The 22,772-nt window shown below is 35.3% G+C and overlaps 1 protein-coding gene across 4 annotated transcripts in view; it reads left to right on the top strand.

Moving 5' to 3' along the window:
• The window catches only part of CSMD3 (CUB and Sushi multiple domains 3), a 549,229-nt gene that overhangs the window by 399,354 nt on the left and 127,103 nt on the right, over positions 1-22,772 (top strand). For all 4 annotated transcript variants that reach the window (XM_031591144.2, XM_031591143.2, XM_031591142.2 and 1 more), the window contains 4 exons: positions 5,885-6,076; positions 9,110-9,248; positions 11,061-11,248; positions 18,858-19,052. In XM_031591144.2, coding sequence (XP_031447004.1) covers positions 5,885-6,076; positions 9,110-9,248; positions 11,061-11,248; positions 18,858-19,052 — 714 coding nt within the window. The remainder of the gene's footprint in view (positions 1-5,884; positions 6,077-9,109; positions 9,249-11,060; positions 11,249-18,857; positions 19,053-22,772) is intronic.

The raw sequence follows: 22,772 nt of genomic DNA, 5'->3' as shown, positions 1-22,772 counted from the left end.
TGGTAGATGTAGAGAGTGATGAGTGTGTGTGTGTGTGATGAGTGTGTGTGTGTGTGTGTAAAATGTATACAAAATATCCATCTTTTATGCAGGGAAATACTGTTCATGTTTCTGTATAAGTTGCCCTGGTAATGGCTTGTAACTAGAGAGACCTGAAGCTAATGTATGGATAGCTGAAAGTGGAAAGGAAGTATTGAAAGAACTAGGTTAATTGTAAGTAATTTTGAAATGATGAATAAACAAACAGTACTATTGTCATCATAAAAATAGCCTATTTTATTTATATCAAAGATTGAACTGTCTTGCCATAAACTCCATTCAACATACAAAGTTTGAATTTATTAAAGTGGTTTACAGTTGTCTGTAAACAAGATAATATTGAAAGAGTGAATTATCTTTAGATGGAATTGTAATGCTACAAACGAAACAACTTTTATATTTCAGAAGAGGTTTTCATTAAATTCTTCAGCAATCATTTTCTCTTTGGTCAATCCATTATCCTTCATCAAATTCTTTAAAGCTGACTTTGATCCAAATAGTTCACAAAACAGTCAAATATTTCTGTTATAATATTTTAAGGACTTAGTTTCTGTATAAACATAATAGTTTGTACAATCGTTTGAAATAATTTTCAGCTAAAGAAAGAAGATTTAGTCCAAACGGAATCACAGAATCACCAAGGTTGGAAAAGACCTTCAGGATCATCCAGTCCAACCATCCACCTATCACCAATAGTACTCAATAGACCATGTCCCTCAACATAAAATCCAAACATTCCTTGAACACCTCCAGTGTCAGTGACTCCACCACCTCCCTGGGCAGCCCATTCCAGTGCTTGACCACTCTTTCAGAAAAGTAGTATTTCCTAACGTCCAGGATGTCTGGACGTTAGTCAATAGCATATAATTTATTTTTCATCTTTCATTAGTCAAAAGTACTTGGGTTCAGATATTTTTATGTAACGGTTGTCTTCCTAACAGATTGCTGTGACATAATTAGAAGGACACTACAGTTTGGTCTGTGTCCACACATGCAATTTTACATTTTTAGTCACAGTCAAAAATAAGAGGATGAGAGGAGAAAGAGGCAGAGGTAGTAATAATGTTTTTTCTCTTGATGCAGCTTTGGGACCAAAATTGTGTTTCTTAATTACTGGAAAAAGAGTATAATCTCAGTTAAGATTTCCCCTCCATGCATTTCCATTACTACCAGTAAGTGAACAAATTGGCATGAGACCAAGGCTTGGTAATTTTTATTTTCTGTATGCAAAAAAAAGCATCCCTGTAACCATTTCACTCTGAAAAATAGTCTGTGAGTTCATCAATTGAGGTATACAGGAATTAGTCTGATGGAAGCATTTAAAGGGAACATTTCATACCTTTTTATATCTATAAAGGTTATCCTGCCTTGCTGGAATATATTCTTATAAAATGTTGTTTTGCATGTAGAACAGTAGTATCAACCTGATTTTGCAGTATTCTTTGATAAGGTATCTTGTTTGCATTTGCTGAAAACACAGATATGTTTTGATATTCTCTCATCTGACTGCATAAATGATTTCCTAATGGTTATTAGGTGTTCTAAGTGTATTCTACTTTTGAGTACTCTACTTCCAGTGAAAAACTCTAGCCATCATGGATTTCTTAAAGGTAAACCAGGGAATCAGGCTCAGTCAGCATGGTAGATCCTGTTGGACAAACTTGATTTTGTTCTATGACAAAGTGACCCGCTTAGTGGATGAAGGTTAGGCTGTTGATGTGCTCTACCTGGACTTCAGCAAAGCCTTTGATACTGTCCTCCTCAACATCCTGATGGAGAAGGTGGCTGTCCACTGTTTGGATGGGCATACACTCTGCTGGGTGAAAAACTGGCTGGATGGCTGGGCCTGAAGAGTTGTGGTCAATGGAGTTAAATCCAGTTGGCTGCCGGTCACGAGCAGTGTCCCCCAGGGCTCAGTACTGGGGCCACTTCTATTTTTATTAAAGATCTTGACGAGAGTGCACTTTCAGTAAGTTTGCAGATGGCACCAACTTGGGAGGGAGTATTGATGTGCCAGAGGGGAGAAAGGCGCTACAGAGGCACCTAGATAGACTGGATTGATGGGCCAAGGTTAGCTGTATGAGTTTCAATCAGGCCAAGTGTTGGGTCCTGTATTTTGGTCAAAACAACCCCAGGCAACCCTACAGGCTTGAGGAGGATTGGCTGGAAAGCTGCTTGATGGAAAGGGACCTTGGTGTACTGATGGACAGTTAACTGAATATGAGCCAGCAATGTGCCCAGGTAGCCAAGAATCAGGACCTGGATAGTTTCAGAAAGTTGGCTGACATGAGTTTCAACAAGGCTAGGCCCAAGATGTTGCACTTGGGTTGGCATAATCTGAGATGTGTGTGCAGACCTGGAGAATTCACTGAGAGCAGCCCTGCAGAGAAGGACTTGGGGGTTACCTGAAAAGCTCAGTATGAGCCAGTGTGCACTTTCAGCCCAGAAAGCCAATTGCATCAAAAAAGAGGTGACCAGCAGGGCAAGAGAGGTGATTATCCCTCTCTATTCTGCTCTCATGAGGCTCCATCTAGAGTAGTAAGTCCAAATCTGGGCCCTCATGCTCAGGAGACAGGTCTAGAGGAGGGCCGCGAAGAGATGCTTAGGAAGCTGCTCTTCTTCAGCCTGGAGAAGAGAATGCTACAGGGAGATTTGCTAGTGGCCATCCAGTGCTTCAAGGAAGCTTGTAAGTAGGAGAGAGACCAACTGTTTACAGAATCTGAAAGTGATAGGACAAGGGGTAATGTCTTTAAGCTAAAAGAGGGGAAATTTAGATTAGATGTTAGGAAGAAATTCTTTATTCAGCAATGCATATAATAAAATGTAAATGTATAGGTCTTTTTATAAAGTAATAAGAATTTAGAAAAATATGCTGATTTAAATAACTTAAAGAAAATTTTCTTTTTACATGCTATGGGTTCAGAAGAGCTTGAAATTTGGAAAGCTCATAGCTTCAGTCCTGATCTTATGCTCTGGAGTAAAAAAAATAGATAAATAATAATCATCAAATAAACAAATTAATTTCTCATTTCTTTTCTCTCTAGAAGACATAAATTAATCAAAATGAACAAGTAATTTTGTCTCAGGGTTGGTATTTTGACTCTTTCATGATATTGGACTTAGCATGCATTATAAGATTAAATTTAAAAATGACTGGTAACAGGAAAAAGTTCTGACATTTATCATACTGATCCCAGCATCAGTGAAGTTTATTTGTGCCATGTCATTCTTTTAATATTGTGTTGCAATGTATCTTTCCTGCATGAAAATGGAGCTGTCAGCTTGGGACGTTAGTCACGTATCAGATTGCTTGGGCTCATGAACTATCAGAAATTTTTGTATCCCGGCATTAACATATTCTTTTCTGTAGCAGAAAAGATCAGTTTACAGTACTTTATCTGATTGTTTCAATGAACGCTGATATGTTATTATTAAACAGATATATCAAAATGTTTCTATGCTCCATATCAACAAAATCTGTAGACAAATCTGAAATCTTTCTGGGCCCAATTAAGCGCTGTTTTAATGGTTTCTGTGGCTGTATAGGAGCATTTTCATAGTCATGTACATTTAGTCAAATGATAGTTTAAGTTATTTTCTCCTCTGAGTCTTAACTACTAAGATCACGTGAGTCTGTTCATATGAGTACTCCTAGGACTAATCTAAATAATTTTTAGGAGAAAATGTTCTATGTGGCTTGACTATTGAATCTCCAGAGCAAGATTTTGCCCCAGTTCCTTCAAGGAACAGGAATGGGGAAAACTAAGTAACCCTCCAGAAAATGTATTGGCACTGGAGAATTGGTGGTCTTGTATTCAAAGTCTACACTGTGGAATATTTTGATTGAATATTTGAGATATTAGATCTCACTTGTGAGTCCTTTGTTTGTTTGTTTGTTTGATTCTTGTTTGTTTTCGCAAAGTCTGAGAGATGATCTATAGATGGAAATCACTGGTATTGTAACACTGCTGGCAACACTGCTCATAATCAGACATTCTTAGTTCTCTGTTGTTTTAGTGTAGCTCAGGTGTCTGTGTTTTCCAACTTTCAGTGTCTCAGAGTTAAAAGTAAATACAGGTAGGGACAATCCAGAGTTTAATTTCCAAAACATACAGAGCTCAAAAGTGTGAAAAGCTGATAGTGAAAAGCATTCTGTCAATCCAGCCAAGTATGTACACTGGATATGTATGTCTAATGCATCCCCTCATCTGTCATCTACTGGACAATTTGAATATCAAGTCTCATTCAACCTCAAGCTGAAGCTGATCTCGATTAAGAACAGTCTCTTTAAATTCTTGATCTAGCACTTGATCTATTGACTTTCACCATTGAAGGAGAGAGTAAAATAATTTTGAGCATTTCTCTATCCTTATTAAGAAAAGAAAAAAAAATCAGTTGACACCACACAATTTTGTGCTACACACTGTTGTTCTTGCATCTGTTGTGCTGTATGTATTATGTGATAGTTTTTTGAAGCATGTATTTTCTCATCTACAAAATAGTTACTAGCACTTTAACATGTTACATTTACAAATCATACCTTATGGCCTATTCAAGATGACATGAACTTAAGAGATTTCTTTTTGTAATGTTTTGTTTACAGTGATAGAAATGACTTAAAATTCTACAATGTTAGGATGAAAATCAATTTTTTTTTTCTTAATTTAAGTATCTATTTCATATGTCACAAAGAACTTTAGATCCTTTATATGAAAATATGAAGAACTGCGATAGCCAGTTCCTTTTATTTTTGCAGTAAAATTTCAAGACTGCATTTCAGGTATGATAGCAAAGTTATTTGGGACTTTATTGCTCTTGAAGATTTTGCTTCACAAATTTTCATGTAGAAGATGAAAGTTGTGATTAGATCTCTAAAGATCTAAGGGCAAGCAGGGTGGGGGAGCGTAATCATCTTTTTTTGTTGGAATATCTACTCAATAAGTAAAGCAATAAATAAGCTTCAGTAGGAGACAAAAATTAGGTTGAAGAAAAATTATGAAAAAAATCAGAAATAAACAGAATAAGAAGTAGACAAAGTAGAATATGCAGAGCAAATAACACTGATAATGATAACAGAGACCCCTCTTCCAAAATCAAGCAAACAAACAAATTACAGTTGTGAACAGTATTAAAGATGATCTAGAGTCAGGCATGTGAAATAGAAACTAAAAACTAGAGTAGAAATTATGGAAAGTTGTAACTAAGCAGTTCCATCTGAGTATACAGTTAATATCTGTCAGCTCTCAAGAAATATGTTAGTTTTATAGTGCTATATAATACTCTGATTTTCCTTCTTCAATTTTTTTCTTGCACTATTATTTTTTAACCTTGTTCCTCCAAAATATATATTTGTGTATTTGAAAATTCTTTTGCTGATAATTTTATATATCTTATAATAACAGTAGAAAATATATGACTTCTACCTCCTTTTAAGGTGAATATATGTTGCCAACTGTGTCAAAATAAGATTCATTATAGCAAATTTATTCTTGGGGTAAATGTTACGTATCTAATATAAACCATCTCTGACTAGTAAAAGATTTATTTACAAGTGCAATATTCCTGTCCAGTCTACCACATTCAAATTTTAAGAGTCTAGGACAGAAATAGATGTTTCTCCCCAGTTATATTGACTCCATAGGAAAAACAAGGAAAAAAATATATAGATAGATAGATAGATATAGATATATAAAAGCCATACTGTTTGCCATACATTTTTGAATGATCTCTCAAAATTTTAGGAGTAATAAAATTTTGGATTTGCAGAGTAACCAGATTAGAAGATTGTAATATGACAAACATGGATAGGAAAACTGATTGTTTTTTTTCTCCCTTTATCTGATAGGTTCTGTAGCAACTGCCTGCCGTGATCCTGGTGTCCCCATGAATGGAACTAGAAATGGAGATGGAAGAGAACCTGGAGACACTGTGATTTTTCAGTGTGACCCTGGATATGAATTGCAAGGAGATGAGAGGATAACCTGCATTCAGGTAGAAAATCGGTACTTCTGGCAGCCCAACCCACCAGTCTGCATAGGTATGCAGAAGACAATCAAATAATGGTTTCCAAAATTTTGAAATTTTGTGCGATTAATCACACTTCTCTACAAACTTTATTTTAGGAAAGTAATACATATTCATTATTTATTCTTTATAAATCTTCAGTGAATGTTACAAAAATCATTCCTCCCTATTACTAGTGTAATATGAGAGCTGATCTTAAAGTAATACCTCCTGTTTTATGATGATGGCCCATGACATCAGAGGCAGATGTTGGTGGTATGGCAGTAGAAGTTGAACCTTCTCAGCAGTATTCCATTACGTACTGTTGCTGTGTGACAGATGGCAGCAGAGGAGAGTCTGACAAAATGATGCCTGAGAGTGTGTAGGAAGCAAAGATGCGTCATTGAATTCTTTCATGAGGAAAAAAATGGCCATTGACATTTCTCAACACTTGTTGAATGTTTCTGGAAACCAAAGAGTGGATGTGAACACAGTGAGGCATTAGGTATTGTGTTTCAACAGTGACAACAGTAATAGTGGGTCACCTCTGCTATTGCAGTTTGTTTTGAATGCAGGCTCTTGTTCATTACTGGCAAAAACACATAGCTCATGTTGGTGACTATCTGAAAAATAATGTAGTGGTATTGTCTCTTTCTATCTGTTGTACTGTCCATGAAAATAAATAGGATATATGACTTTTGGAGCAATCTACATAGGTCTCATACTTTATCTTTCAAGCTTATATTATTTATAGCTTCATTATCTGTGACAAAGAAAGCAAGAAAGCCAATGTAATGATCCTTTCCTACAAAATCTGAAGAATAGTGATAACTGTGTAGGATTTGGTTATAGTTCATATGTCTGTATTCACAAAACATCAGGCACATCACTGACTAAATGTATAGGTCAGGTAAAAATATCAAAAAGCTATAATAGGATACTACTGGAAACAGAGAAGATGGCACATTACTGACTTCAGTACAGACTTCATTAATTTACAAAAACAATATTTTTGTTAGTAAAAATAAAAATACATTCTTTGACTGTAAATATTGTCTCAGTCTCTAATGCTATTCAGAATAACAAAGCTCATATTAAATGAATTTTGGAAGGATTTGACTTGGTTAACTGACTCATCATGAAAAAATATTGAGAAATTACATAAATAGTAAATAGCAGCCTTCTAATAACCACTTCTGAGGTAAATCCTAATCACTACTGACCTAGGAAGAAATTCTAAACTGAAACTTCCAAAACCTAATTTAGAGGCAAAGTTATAAATAATTAATGAAATGTGTTGCATTTGGATAGTTGGGTAAATAATGTAGTGATACTTATTTACCCAGTATGTTCTTTACTGCAATCAAATGTAATATTGTTATGTGGAATGATGGAAGATTTTGTCTGAGTGAATAGAAGCTGCAGTAGACCTGAAAATCTCCAGGTGTTGTGATAGGTAGCCTCTTAAATAGGATCTGCAATTGTAGTGGTACAGTAAAGAAGGAAAATGGAATTATCCATGAAAGTGCAGCTGAGAGCATGTTCAATAGGCCAATTGCAGTGGTATCATTCTGAGTGACTTTTATATGAGATAGTATGCTTACTCTAAGAATCCCTTGGACTGTCTGAAAGAAACTTCTGAAAGAAGGTGGGCAAAAATAAGGGCATCTAAAATAATCAGACAAGAGCTTCTGGCCTGATAAAATATGAAACTGCACTGCAGCTTTAGATCAGCTTAATGTGGGCATTCACCTTCCTTTGCCATCCCTGGTAGCATGGTCTTTGGCAAACATTACAAAAAGGAACTTGCTAGAAACCTCAGCTGCTAGGAGCACTTTTTTAGCTTTCATGTATTTTCTCGCCTTTAACACATTTAATTATCTTAAACACACTTTGTTATCTTATTTAAAGTTTTAATAGGTTTTAGATTAAGTACTGTAATTCCATTTAAGCAAAGAATACTAAGGTTATCACACATACAGCGCTGGCTACTATGTCTACAAAGAGGTTTATGAAGATAGGTAAATATAATCTACATCTCTATTTTTCACTGTGTAATACATTAAAATTACATTTTTCCTAGTGGATTGACACATGCTTTTCTTTCTGGATGGGTGATTACATTGGTTCAAAATTAGGCCTTGTGTCTAGTGCTGTAAATTGCAGGTGCACTTTAAACTTTGTATTCAGGCCTGGTCTTCCCCCAGATGCAAATGAAGTTATGAAACATAACAAAAGTATTCCACACATTAAATTCAGACAGTGATAGATTCCAAAACACTCGTGAATTTAATTCAAGCACACAGAGAAAGAAAAAAGATAAATAAGACTCTTAGAAAACTTTCTTCTTTTCTTGTTTTTATATGAAAACTCCATTGAAGAATGCCTAAACACAGAATTTAGTACAGACTACACTTTCATTCTTCTTATTAAGTATTTACATTTTTGAATCACAGTCACACAATTAGGAACCCCAGAAGAACACAGAGATGCGCTTATTTTATTCTGCATTTAAAAGGAAGATAGTTTCTTTATCTCCAAAAGTGCAAACAGCATTTAGTAGGATTTGTTTGTTGATTTCTGTATTTACTGAATTTTTATATTATCATTAGTCTCAATCTGAATTATTAATCAGTTATGTGTGGTAAAAATGCAGGTAGCTGCATTATCAATACAAGTAAATCATTTTTCATAACTTTACAAACATATTTTAGAATGCTTTTAACAAGTAGTAGAAAGTAAAACTCTTATCCAGTCATTTTTTTTTTTTTTTATGTCTGCAGAAAGAGCATGTCTCAAGTTCATGGTGTTTTCAGAAAAGCCTTGATATACTGTTAAGGAGAGAGGAAAGGACACAGAATTCTAAAGAAGTGTTTTACTTGGTAATGTTAGTGTTGGTCTAAGGAGAAATGTGAATGCATCTTTTGTTTCTATTTAAGCTTTGTAAATACTTCAGTAATTTCTTGTTTAAATTTAGGGGACATTAAATGTCAGTGAACATAGTGCTGATACATGCTTCTTTTTCTCTTACCTTCTTTCCTCAATTCCAATTTATTTTTATTCACAGCTCCCTGTGGAGGAAACCTGACTGGCTCATCAGGTTTTATACTTTCACCAAACTTCCCTCATCCTTATCCCCACAGCCGAGATTGTGACTGGACTATCACTGTTAATAATGACTATGTTATATCACTAGCATTTATCAGGTATACTTCTACTTTCTCATAATTTTAAAAATCATGTTTGTAACTTCACTAGTGGCAATTGTTCAGAGCTCTGTGGTATACTGTCAGGTATATTTAATTATCAGTGTGATAAATAATTGTTATCTGTGTCAGCAATCTCATCAAAGACACTACGGTATTCACTGCACACACAGCTGGAGCCTGGCAGCTCATTGCTCCTGTTCAGTTAAAGGACTCTCAGTTTGCTATGACTAATGTGTATTGGGATAGTTCTCAATTTACTGTATTCTCTTCCTGAAAAGTTGCTGTGTAAAATAACTCACCAAAAAGACTCTCGGCCAGCAGGACTGTCTTTAATGATTGAGTCATATTTTCTATGAGACAGTCACCTGATATTTAAGAAGAAGATCAAAAATGTGTAAGTGTAGTTTTATTAGTCCGTATTATTTCATAAGCAATAGGATACTTTCCATTGCTCTGCTTATTAAAAGGAAAAGGTATAACATTCCCCTTCATTACAATTTAATATTAAATTAAATTGACCTTAATGGAATCCACAGATGAACTTTTACTCTGTATATTGTATGTAACCCATAAAGTAAGTTATTATGCATGTTTACTGTATGTGAAAAATCATTATCACAGAAAATTTATATTTGTAATGTCCCTTCAAATTTAAATCCTATTTATTTATGCTGAAAATTGTGTAATACTGTCTTCATTCTAATCACTGATAGTGTGATGCATATTTTAGTGATATTTGTCATATTGTTTATTTTCATTTGGCCTTTACTGATATAGTATGTGATTTGCTGACAAATATATTTGATATTTACCTTTACAATATTAAATGGGGACTATTTTGTACCACAGAATTCTTTCATTACATTCTGTGTTTGACTAGACTGGACAAAGTCATTTCATTTACAAACAGATTCAATGAGGTATTTCATGTTTAGGTGAATGATTCAGGGTGCAAACTAAATTATTTGTTCCAAAGAAAGTATTTCTGACATAAATCAGTATAATAAAGTAAATGAATATCTAAGAACATTCTTCTCTTTCTATTCCATACTTACGCATAGAAGACCCTAAAACTGTTTTACAGTGCAATCCAGCACTGTATATGAACACTTTAGATAAATCCCCAGATATTGCTAGGTCATTCTTAAAATCTGAGCAGTTACAGTGATTTCTGAGAGAAGCTGACAAGCTTAGTAGAGGTTGGTCAACAGAATAGAGCACTTACTGATATTTGCCTCAGTAATGACACACAGACTAAGGAAAAAAATCTAGATTAAGAAAAATATACATTCTTAAATGAACCAAACTTTGAATAAAAAAAATTTAAATCCACTTTTTACTGCCAAATATGGCTCTTGAGTGGGACTTATTCCAGGAACTTTTTCTAAATTCAAACACAAACTACTGCATTTTACAAATAGAAGCTATCCAGTCTTGTACTTCTTTTGAAGGAAATATTACTTAAGTAATGCAGAAGTAAAAAGAAGTACTTTCACTGAAGAAGATAGACCAAGTCTTTAATGCCTACATTCATTTTTATCAGGACCTAGTGGCAACTAGAGACAAAATACGGTTTGTATCCATTCTTCAACTACCAGTCTTTTTTCTTTTTTTACCTTTGTACATGATCAATTTCAATTTGGTTAACACCCTGCCCCCAGGTAATATTAAGTTCAAAATTAACAAAATTAATTAACTAACTATCTTACTTAACCAACATAATTAACTAAATTAATTACATTAACTAAAAGAAAATGTTATACAAAGCTTATATTATCTAATATTTCTTTTTTTTTTTCCTTCCTACAGTTTCAGTATAGAACCAAATTATGATTTTCTTTATATTTATGATGGGCCAGACAGTAATAGCCCACTGATTGGGAGCTTTCAAGATAGCAAGCTTCCAGAAAGGATAGAAAGCAGTTCAAATAACATGCATCTGGCTTTTCGGAGTGATGGATCTGTTAGTTTCACAGGATTCCACCTGGAGTACAAAGGTAATTTTTTTTTTTTTTTTTTTTTTTTTTTCCTGTACTCAAAACATTCCTAAGTGTGAACTTCAATCTGCTTTATTTCCTCATATTTGTCTGCCTGGTGAGGTTTTGGTTTTGTCTACAGGTATGATAATGTGTATTATTATACATACAAAACACAATATTACAAGCATACTAATTAAAGACAGAATCATAGTATATGACTTCATTTAGAAGGTGCACAATAAATGCATGATTCAAATAAACAGAAAAGAAATGGCAACATCAGTTTACATACCCCCAAAATAATGATACCGTAACAAAACTTTAGAACACATGTATATGTTTTTTTGAGAACAGGATTTATTTTTATTTTTTTCTTTATATAATAAGACATATTGTCATATTTTAATATATTATTTCTATAAAATGAAATTATGTCCTGGACATCAACCCTAGTGTTGAAAATATGGGACTAGACTTATGTAAGAGAGGTTACAGTAGATTTGTCCACGTATCTCAGATAGAAATCTCTGAGGACATAACATAATAAACAAGAAAATGGGACATATTCAATATAAAATGAATATAACAATTTTCTAATTATCTGTAAAGGCAACTAGAGGGAAAATATGGATGTTGCTGGAACAGCAATTCATCTTACTGTCTTTGGATTCTTCTCAGTTTATTCTGAAACCAATTAATAAATGCAAAGGTATATAAGGTAAAGAGTTAATCATTTGTTACCTTAGCAAGTCCACAAAGGTTTCTTTTACCTTCCTAAATTCTTTGGATTCCACAGTTGTAAAGAAAGTTGTCTCCACATTATGATGTAGTTCTAAGACATAAAAAGTATCTCTCCAGAACATTGATGGTGAACCCAGATTTATGTACTGCTCCTTGCATAGTGTGGAGCTATATAGAAAGTAGTTAAGTGATGTAGAACTTTTGAAGAACAAGCAACTATACTTTTTTTTTTTTTTTTTTTTTTCAGATGAACCAGTCTTTTTCTTTTGTACTGTTAGAGATATTCTTGTCTCATGGAGTTACAGAGTTTTTCTCATACACATTCCAAAGCTGGAAAGATGCACATAAGGGAGAGTCTTTAAACTCTTGACCAAGGTTTAAACATAGAAGTGAATCACTGTAATTTAGAATGAAGGCAGAATTATTTTTCTAACCTTACTATTAGTCTGTGTGCCACTAATATCATTTATTTCTTTCTGTGCTTCCAAGAAATCATGTATAAAGAAACTGTAGAATTTACCCACATTTGTAAAGAAACTGTAAATCTAAATAATGGGAGGATGTACACATTAGATTATGACTCCTATTTTTGTCTGGAGTATACATTCTACCATTTAGTACTGAGACATAAACCAAAGGTCATATATTAAAATGACCATTAAGAGCCTCAAATATTATTGAATTTAGAGAGATAAGTGAAGTTTTATTACCCTAAGTGAATTATCCAGTTTTTTACTGGGACTTCCTGCTAAATATGATCTTGCACAGCTTAACTCACTTTAGGGGATTCATAAGAGCAATTACTATCAAGTTTTAAAATTTGAAAGTAACTGCTATTAGCTGACAAAAAAGAAAAAAAAAAAAAAGTAACATTTCATTACAATATTTTAGATTTTTTGTATTATCTTATTTATTTTCAGTCTGTGTTAACATATTTAAGACTCTGAGATAGTACTCTTATTAAACATCCCCTAAATCCAAAGCAAAAATCAAGCATGAAAAAATGTATGTTTGAAACCTGAAACAAAAAATTCAGGCTACGGTAACAAAGAAACACTGCATTATGTATGGGAACTGTTGAGTCATGGCCTGAACCACTGATTGATCACCTGAGGAAAGGACTGGCTCAGCCGTGGGTACACAGGTGAAGGCAATTCACCTGTGTGACCAGAAGGGGTGGAGCCAGGTTCCTAGATCCCATTTAAGGGCTGACTGCCCATAGGGATAGGGTCTCTTCCTGGGGATCCCTCTTCTGTGGAGTTTTTTCCTGTGACCCTACATCTTAGGATATGGGTGAGCATTCCATCTGTTCTTCTGTTCCACCATGTTAATCTTTCCAACTGTAACACATTAATAAAAAAGGAAATGTTTTCACCTACTTAATTCTGTTACTCTCCCTGTTATTCTAACACTGCTGTGAAGGGATTGTAAATATTTAAATAAAGTAGATGTGACATTTGCAAAGGAAATCTGACATGCAATTAACTTATCCAAAAGTAGTGACTCCTATAATAGTGAGCTACTTTAAGCAGAAAGTTTTGTGAATCTTGTGTCTTTTTTACTCATAACTAGACAGGTAATCTATAGTGCAGAGTTATTTATGCTGTGACATACCAAAAATAGGAGAGAAAAAGTAGAGGAATGAATAGGATGATTTTAAGATGTACATTCAGAAGTTCTAAAACTCAGTAAGAGCTGTCATTTTAGATTTCAAGAGTGGCAATTAATATTTTCAAGATCAGAGAATAGTTGGGCTATTGAGGAAACAGATTGCATATGATATTGTTGTAGATGACTAATAGGCAAGCTGGTATAGGGAAAATACGTGATACTTGAAAGAAGCATGACCTTGGTACTCCTTGGGAATTTTAACTACTGCAATAACTGCTGCAAGCGTATTGTGGCTGCATGCAATCAATCCAAAGTATCCCTTGAGTGTGTTCAAGGGACTGTTCATGACAATTTCTTCATTCAAGTGATACCCTAGGGCTTATCTACCCTGTGGTAGAGTCTGCTGAAATGGTTACTCTCTAACAGACAAATTATCAGTGCTGTGATGATTAAGAGCAGCCTTGTAGTAAACAAGAAAACTGTAAAGGCAGAGCAAGTTTAAGATCAGCTCATGAGATTGAACATATACAAGTCTATGGGGCTGGGTAACGTGTATCCCAGGGTCCTAAAGAAGCTGGCTGATGTGGTTGCTGAGCCATTCTCCATTGTGTTTGAGAAGCTGTGGCTTTTGGGCCAAGTCTCCAGGAACTGGGGAAAAAGGAAACATCAGTCCCATTTATAAGAAAGGGAGGACCGAGGACCTGGGAAACTACAGGAAGATGAGCCTTATGTTTGTGCCTGAGAAAATCATGGAACAGAAGCTTCTAGAAGACACATTAAGGAACATGAGGGATAAGCAGGTGATCTGAAATAGCCAGCATGGCTTTATCAAGGGAAGATCTTCCCTAACCAATCTAGTGGCCTTCAATGATGGAGTGGTGATACCAGAGGACAAAGGGAAGGCGACTGATGTCATCTGCTTGGACTTGTGCAAGGCCTTTGACATGGTCCCCTCACCACATTCTTACCTCTAAATTAGAGAGGTGTGGATTTGACGGGTGGAATATTCAGTAGGTAAGGAATTGGTTGGAAGGCTGTAGACAGAGGGTTGTGCTGAATAGCACTATGTCTGGATGGAAGTTGGTGATGAGTGGTGTCCCCTAAGAGTCTGTCTTGGAACTGATGTTCTTCAATGTCTTCATCAGCGACATCAGTGATGGGCTTGAATGTGCCCTCAGAAAGTTTGGCAATTACACCACGCTGAGTGGTGTGGTTGACACATTAGATGGAAGGGATGCCATCTAGAGGAACATTAACAAATTCAAGAAGTGGGTCCATGTGAATCTAATGAGGTTCAAGTTAGCAAGTGCAAGGTTTTGCACTTGAGTCAGAGTAATCCCAGATATGTATACAAACAGGGAGCAGAACTCCTTGAGAGTAGCCTTGAGGAGATGGACCTGGGGGAGGGGGGGGGGGGTCCTGGTGGGTGAAAAACTGAACACAAGCCAGCAATGAGTTCTTGCAGCTCATGAGGGCAATGGTATTCTGGGTTCCATTAAAAGAGGGGTGGCCAGCAGGGCCGGGGAGGTGACTGTCCTCCTCTGTTCGGCTCTTGTGAGGCCCCATCTGGAGTACCGTGTCCAGGTCTGGAGCCCCAGTACTAGGAAGACAGGGAGCTGTTGGAGAGGGTCCAAAGGAGGATTACAGAGATGATCAGGGGGCTGGAGCACCTCCCCTACGAAGACAGGCTGAGGGAGCTGGGCTTGTTCAGCCTGGAGAAAAGAAGGCTGCAGGGTGACCTCATTGCAGTATTTCAGTATTTAAAAAAGGATTACAAACAGGAGGAGAATCAACTTTTTACTCTGGTAGACAGTGATAGGGCGAGGGAGAATGGTTTTAAGCTTAAGGAGGGAAGCTTTAGATTAAATGTCAGGGGGTTCTTTACAAAAAAAGTGGTGAGGTCCTGGAACAGGTTGCCCAGATTGGTTGTGTATGCCTGTTTCACTCTAAGTATAGGAGGGAGAGGAAATTCTTTAATATAGGTATACACCATGGCGGGTTTAAGGCACAAAAGGTCAAATGTTGGTCTGACCAGTTTATTACAAATCCTAGTAAATTAGGGAGATGGGAAAGGGAAGGCTGACGATTACTATGAATTAGGGTGATGGGGAAGGGAAAGTGGGCAATAGGAAGGATAGGAAAGGAGTAAGAATAAGGTGGGTATAACCACCACCTAGGATCCAGCAGCATCCCATTACACACCATTCCAATGGTCCTGATACAGGATTAAGAGTGAAGGGGAGAGCAGCAGCAGAGTAGCTGGCCTTAGGCAACAAGCAGTGACAGCAAGTCCAGGAGAAACAAACAGGTAGCAGGCCCAGGAGAGTCTGTCAGCAGGCAGGTATCAAGTTGTGAGGCATGTGATGTCAGACATCCCTGTTGGTTGCAGGTTCCTTTTTTTTTTTTTTTTTTTTTTTTTTTTTTTTTATCTTCTGCCAATGTGGCATTCCTGAGCACTTAGGTAAAAGTCGTGTGGCAGGGGGTTAGAACTTGGGTCACTTTCAACCCAAGCCATTCTATGATTTAAGAATATGGTGCTGGGTATGGTGCTTCCTTTGAAATTCTGTCCCACAGTATTCTGAGATCCAAATTTCATGAGCTGACTAAAGTGGGTGGAACACTGATGTTGTTGCAGAACTCAGACTGCTAGCTAGCGGCTAGTTAATAATATGCAAAGTGTTCTCTTTATTGCTTATCTGTCTGATGTGATAAAGCAAGGACAGTCTGAGAGAGCTAGGGCTCTTCAGCCTGGAGAAGAGAGGCTCTGAGGTGACCTGATAGCAATCTTTCAAATCTGAAGGGGAGCTACAGGAAAGGAGACAGACTCTTTAGCAGGGTCTGTTGTGATAGAACAAGGGGAAATGGGTTCAGGATTAATAAGGGTAGATTTAGATTGGATATAAGGAAAAATTCTTTAACAGTGTAGGTGGTGAGGTACTAGAACAGGTTGCCTAGAGATGTGGTTGATGCTCCATCCCTGGACACTTTCAAGGTGAGGGTGGATCAGGCCTTGAGCAACTTGATCTAGCTGTGCATGTCCCTGTTCATTACAGAGGAGTTGAACTAGATAACCTTTAAATGCCCTTTCCAACTCTGAGGATTCTATGATTCTTGTTATTGTCAAAATGTTATACCTCTAAAGTAAATGGTCATTATTTGTATAATGAATTAATGAATTTGATTATTCAAACTTGAAATAATTTTCAGCTTGCTCTGTGATCTGCCAGGTTTCTTAAATGACAGTTTAGTTGGTTTGTAAATGTAAAAATTATTAATATCAATGTGATGACTTACAGACTTTTTGGTAACTTGAATCTCTTAAGTTTTGATTTTCCACTGAGAATTTGGAATTATGAGTGCTATGGAAGTGTCTGTCCTGCTTTTCACATGTCATGCTGTATTTTGAAGACTTACCTTTCAGAACAGGAAACATTTAGATATTACATGCACTATACTACAACTATCTAAATGAATCACTGTGGATATAAAATACTTATTATACTTATTATAATTACTATAATTAGGTGTTTTAACTCTCACTTGTTACTAAACACGTTTTCAATTAAGATGTGTGTTCATGGCAATGTTACCCACATTAGGAGACTTTCATGTTCTTTTGGAAAATGTGAGATTGAAATTTCAGAAGGATTATTCCATGTTTCCATCTTCAAACACAAATATATGAAACATTTATGGTTTTGTAAGATATTATTTCTCACCTCATAAACATTAAAATATGTAGGTTGCTTTGAAAGCAATGCCTTATTTCAATGGAAACTGCAACAAGATACAAAGGGCACAGTAACACTATTTGATAGAGCAAATTCTCAGTTATTTTCCAACTTAGTCATCACTCTGCATTTTTGCCAGCGATGAACAAGAACCCTTATGCCGCTCTCTTAAAATCTGTACTAGCAAAGATGACCCACTGTCACTGTTGCCACTCTGAAATGCACCACCCACCATCTCACTGTGCTCACATCTACTGTTTGGTCTTCACAAACGTTCAGCTAGTGTCAATTAATGTGAATGGGTGCCATTTTCTTCCTCATGGAGGAATTCAATTACACACTTTGCTTCATGTGCATTTCCATGTCAGGCACAGTTTGTCACTGTGCTCCTCGGCTATTATTTGTCACACAGCAACAAAATATTGGTGGGAAGGTTTAGCCTCTGCTGACATACCACTAACCACTAAGCCTCTGATATCATGGGATAACATAATAAAATAGGAGGCATTACTTTTAGAGTAGATCTTCTATAAAATGGCCATAAGAAATCAAAATGGAAATCTTTTTGCTTCATTATCTTGTCTGTGGTAGTGAGAAATATCTGATATGTGGCTAAAATTTATAAAATAAAGTTTTTCCCTATAGTCTCTTAAGTTTTGAGAAACTTTAATTTAGGGACTGCTAGAATCAGAGGAAGTATCTTTGTGTTTAAAGCTACTATAGCTTTTTGGCAGAGACCTGGAAAGGCAAAGATCTATAGTGCAATTATGACTGCTGCAACTCTTCTCAGGTAAAGAAAGTCGGCACTGATCTTGCTGAAAGTAAATAAATATTTCCTCTTGACTTTCACCACAATACCCATAAATGATAAAGAAGAAAATCTGGATTTTGTCTTCTGCTTGATTAAAAAAAAAACAACCTCTAAATTACATCCTGCATAACACAAAATCATGATTCACTACATCTACCATTTTCTAGTGCACTATTTTTTTCATTAATGGAAGAATATAGCTAATTTTCCTTAAATGTTTCTGTATACTAAAGTTGTTGAAAATGAGTTATTTTGGTGCAGTTTTATGATTTGAACTAGAGATCATGTTATAGTTACAGATATTCACTTAGGGTTTATTAATTTTGAATAAATTCTTCTTTGCATATTTTTTTTGTCACAAACCACTTACTTAGATTTCCTCCACTCACCAATTTTTAGACTGTAGATCTTAAAACCAGGATGTGCCCAGGCTACCAATAAGAGTGAAGTCTTGAAAAATGTTTCTTGTGATTACACTCTAGGATTTTTGTGGCAAAAATATAGGAAACATGAGTTTAGTCACTGTGAAGCAATGAATTAAGCTTTTAAAGTGATGCAGTGATGGCTACAGTCACGGGGAAACTGGTGCAGAAGAGAAAAAATTCTAAAGTGTATATAAAATGTAAAATAAGTCATTACATGTCTGCACAGTTCTCAAAGAAGATCTTGAGAGAATTCCAGAAAGCATATGTAATGCTTTATATTATATTCAGAATTTTTTTTTCTTTTACAGCAAAGCTACGTGAATCTTGCTTTGATCCTGGAAATATAATGAATGGAACAAGACTTGGAATGGACTATAAACTAGGATCAACTGTCACGTATTACTGTGATGCTGGTTATGTTCTGCAAGGATATTCTACACTAACTTGTATCATGGGAGATGATGGAAGACCTGGGTGGAACAGGGCTCTACCCAGTTGTCACGGTAAGAATAATTTATGTATTTCATTTACTGTTGTTATTCTTGTTTTGTCACGGCGGGGGGGTTGGGGGGGGGGGGGGGGAGTACAAAATGAGAGGAGATAATTTTAATAAGCTGTTTTTTTTGGGGAAAAAAGAAGTATTAAATAAATAAATACTTTTGTTTAAACAGCATCACATCATTTGCAGCTAATGATATCCTGGGCAGAGTAAAGGTAAAAGTATTGCCAACAGATCAAGAGCAGTAATCCTTTCCTTCTACCCTCAGCACTGTTAAGACAACATCTGGAGTACTGTGCCCAGTTCTGGCCTTCTCTTCTCCATTGAGCTAATGGAGGCAGTCTAACATAGGGCCATGAAGCTGATGTAAGGACAGGAATATTTCTCCTATGAGGAAAGGCTGAGAGAGTTTCCTGCCTTGAGAAGGATCTGGGGGATCTCATCTATGCACACAAATACTTGAAGTGAGGTTAAAATCAATGAATTAAAATCAGATCTCTTCAGTATTATCTTAATTGCAAATTCTATGAATAATTTAAAGATTAAAAGCTGAGAATCGACTTCCAAGTAGAATAAAATATATTTATTTTCAATAGAATATAGTTTTTCTTATTTGTATACTTAATTTTTGATCACAAATTAAATAGTTATGAACAAAACAGAAAAAAATATGTAAAATTACGAATAAACAGAATAACTAAACTCTTAACTATAAAATTATAAGGACTTAAGAACTTTAATGTTTTTGTTGGATAATGAAAATAAAGCAAAGAACATCAAACTTCAATGGCAGAAAAATTGAAAAAATGATGCTAGCAAGTTCAGAAAGATGTACAAAATTGTATGAGGTTGAGTGGAGGTCAGCAGTTTCTTCCTCAGTTTAAAACTGGATATCAATATTTTCTAGTTGTTTTCTAGAGAGAATTCAGTCAGGAAGGTACATATAAGGAAGTAAGAAAATATAGGTTTCCTTCTTTTTGGAGGTTTTTTTTCATAATTAAATAATTTATTTATTAGTATTGCAATAACTGAAATTATCAGGTGCACTTAGCGGTATATATTTCCAGTTCTGTCGGTTCTAACATTCACTAAAGGAAAAGTGTTTTGCGTAGATGGACTACCATCTCAGTAATAACAGATAATAACATCTTGTACTAAAATGGATAGTGGACTCTTGTCATTAATTAAAATGAACTTTTTTTATTGCTTTGTTTTTGTTGTTGCGTAGGTATTTTGTTGTTACTGTGTTTTTTTTGTGTGAGTGTTGTCTTTCTGCTTTTTTTTCTGGACAAGCAAGGCCTTATTTAAAAGGTGGTGGAGATTTCCTTCGGATGTTATATCACATGTTAAGATGGATTAAAAAGCAACAACAAAATAGCCTTAATGGTTTTTGTTTTCATTTGTACATATTTTGCTTTTCCTCCTGTTTGGAGTTGATAAAGATTTGTAGGCATGTTGCTGTGATGTGTAATAGCATTTTTCCCCCATAATCAGTGCTTTCCAGTATTGCAAAACAGAACATTTATTTACCTATGAGATAATAATAGTGGATTGTTTTTCAGTTGTGTAACACTGACTGCAACAAGTTGTAAGTTGAACTTTTGGCCTTGGCAGCTGTCCGTTCTCACCTAAGTGAAACATTTGCTTAACAGAGAAATTATATTCATCCATTCTGAAACGGTATATTTGAAACTCCATGAAAATGACAGTATTGCAATAAAATGCAGTATACAATACAGCTCAGTTTATTTTATTTGTTTTTCATTTTCTTATTTGTTTTTGAGAAGAATTTGAGAACTTGAACTCCTTTTATGATTGTAATATTTTGATTTAAAGATTTAGGTATAAACTCTGTAAATAAACTTGTTTAAAAGTTACTTTTCTGTCTAACTTCTACACTTTTAACATTAATTTGGGATTTAGGATCTTCTATCCTAAGAGCCATATTTAGTCATACAGCTCTGTAGGGGAAGTGAAATATCTCAGAATCTGTAAAAGAAAATGCTACCAATGAGTAACACTTCATTTTTCTCATATTTGGACCTAAGTACACAGAGGAGAGAGAGGAATAATGTTCAACATTCCAGATGGCTCTCAAGGCTCAAGGGACATGCTTTACAACATGCAGAATTGATCTTGTAAAGATAGTTCAAAGAGCATAGAAAAACTTTTTCTGTTTAAAAAGTATTTGTGTCAAAAATCTTTACTCATTTATATGAAGACACAAATTAGATAAATAACATGGAAAATCTTGATAGGAGGGTGAAACTGATATGCAGTAATTCAAAGTTGGTCCTTCTCGTTGCAGAATATGCTGATATTTTCACTGAATAGAAAAATCTCAAAAGAGAAAAAAGAATATCCTCTCTGTCCATTCTGACTAACTTGTATTAGCTTAACATATCCTCCTGAAGATGGCAGATGAATTTGATGGACACAGAGACAGAGGAGCCATGGGTCTTGTTCTATGGCCTTGTCTCCTAAATAAAATATGGAGGGGAATGAAATCCCCACTCATAATTAAAAGAAAATGTAGGCCGGGACTATTATACTGGAAAGGCAGCTGATAGAAATGACTTTAAGCATGCTCTGAAAATGTCTGCTACATCAAGCTTCACAGGAAATCTTTGTTGAGAAACACAGTTGAAGCCTGACTAGACCCAGAACAACATGAACTAGCTAATGAATTGCTCAGTCTGTCAAAACGTACTTTTCTGGGAGTGTGTGAAACTGGAAAATATGAGTAGCTATAGAGTTCAAAAGTCAATAACTGATGATTTTGGTGTTAGATGAAAGCTGAACAGAGGCTTGGCTTTCAGGATCATGGAAAACTAGTTTTCTGTAATGTATTCAGTGCATAAAGCTGATGTTTCTTCTTGTACCTTTGCAAACCAAATAAATCTCTTGTTAATTCTCTAGTCCTATGTACATTAGGCTTTACTGAGGCATTTGGTTGAAATCATTATTCAAAATGATCTTGGGGCTCTTTAATAAGTGTGGGAAGTGAACCAAGTCACTGGTTTGACTCTTTTTTTTTTTTATGAACACATGCAAAGATTATCCAAGGTAATGTGTTAAGCTATTTTTCATTTCATGGTGGATGTCAAGAACAGGATCTGATTAACATATGCAGATACAGTGTTCCTATGATAGACACGATGGTGAATAATTTCTCTTAGCTTCGCCAGCTATAGTTTGTTTTATGTTTTTGGTACCAAGCAACAATTTTTCACAGAATAACAGAAGGCCCTGCAAAGGAAAATTGCATTTATGATTGAGTGTAAGGCCTTGTTCCCAACAGAAGAAATAATTTGCCACTAAATATATTGCTAATATTATTATGCTGTGTTGTTTAGGCTTTGGGAATATTTGACTATAACTTTTAAATGATCTCCATCTGAAAGACACAGTAAACTATCTCAGATATTGTTATAAACTGTTTATGCAATGGTTTGTGTTTCATGCCACTTATTTTTAATAAAACAACAGTACTGAATTTATTCACATGCATTCTTTTTTAAGATGTGTTTAAAAGAATAAAAGACAATTTCATACTATGACATTTTAAAATAATAGAAACATTCTTAAATACAATTGCAACAAGAAACCTTAATTCCTAGTCTTATGGGCAACAGTACATAACTACATAATTGCTAAAATGCTATCTTAAAGACAATGCTAATGATTGATGTGTATGTAGTATAACAGAAAAGTGAACGTTTCT

This window comes from Phasianus colchicus, chromosome 3 (assembly GCF_987193195.1).
Source record: "Phasianus colchicus chromosome 3, bPhaCol1.hap1.1, whole genome shotgun sequence".
NCBI classification, from domain to species: Eukaryota; Metazoa; Chordata; class Aves; order Galliformes; family Phasianidae; genus Phasianus; species Phasianus colchicus.
This window is presented reverse-complemented; position numbering and strand designations above follow the sequence as displayed.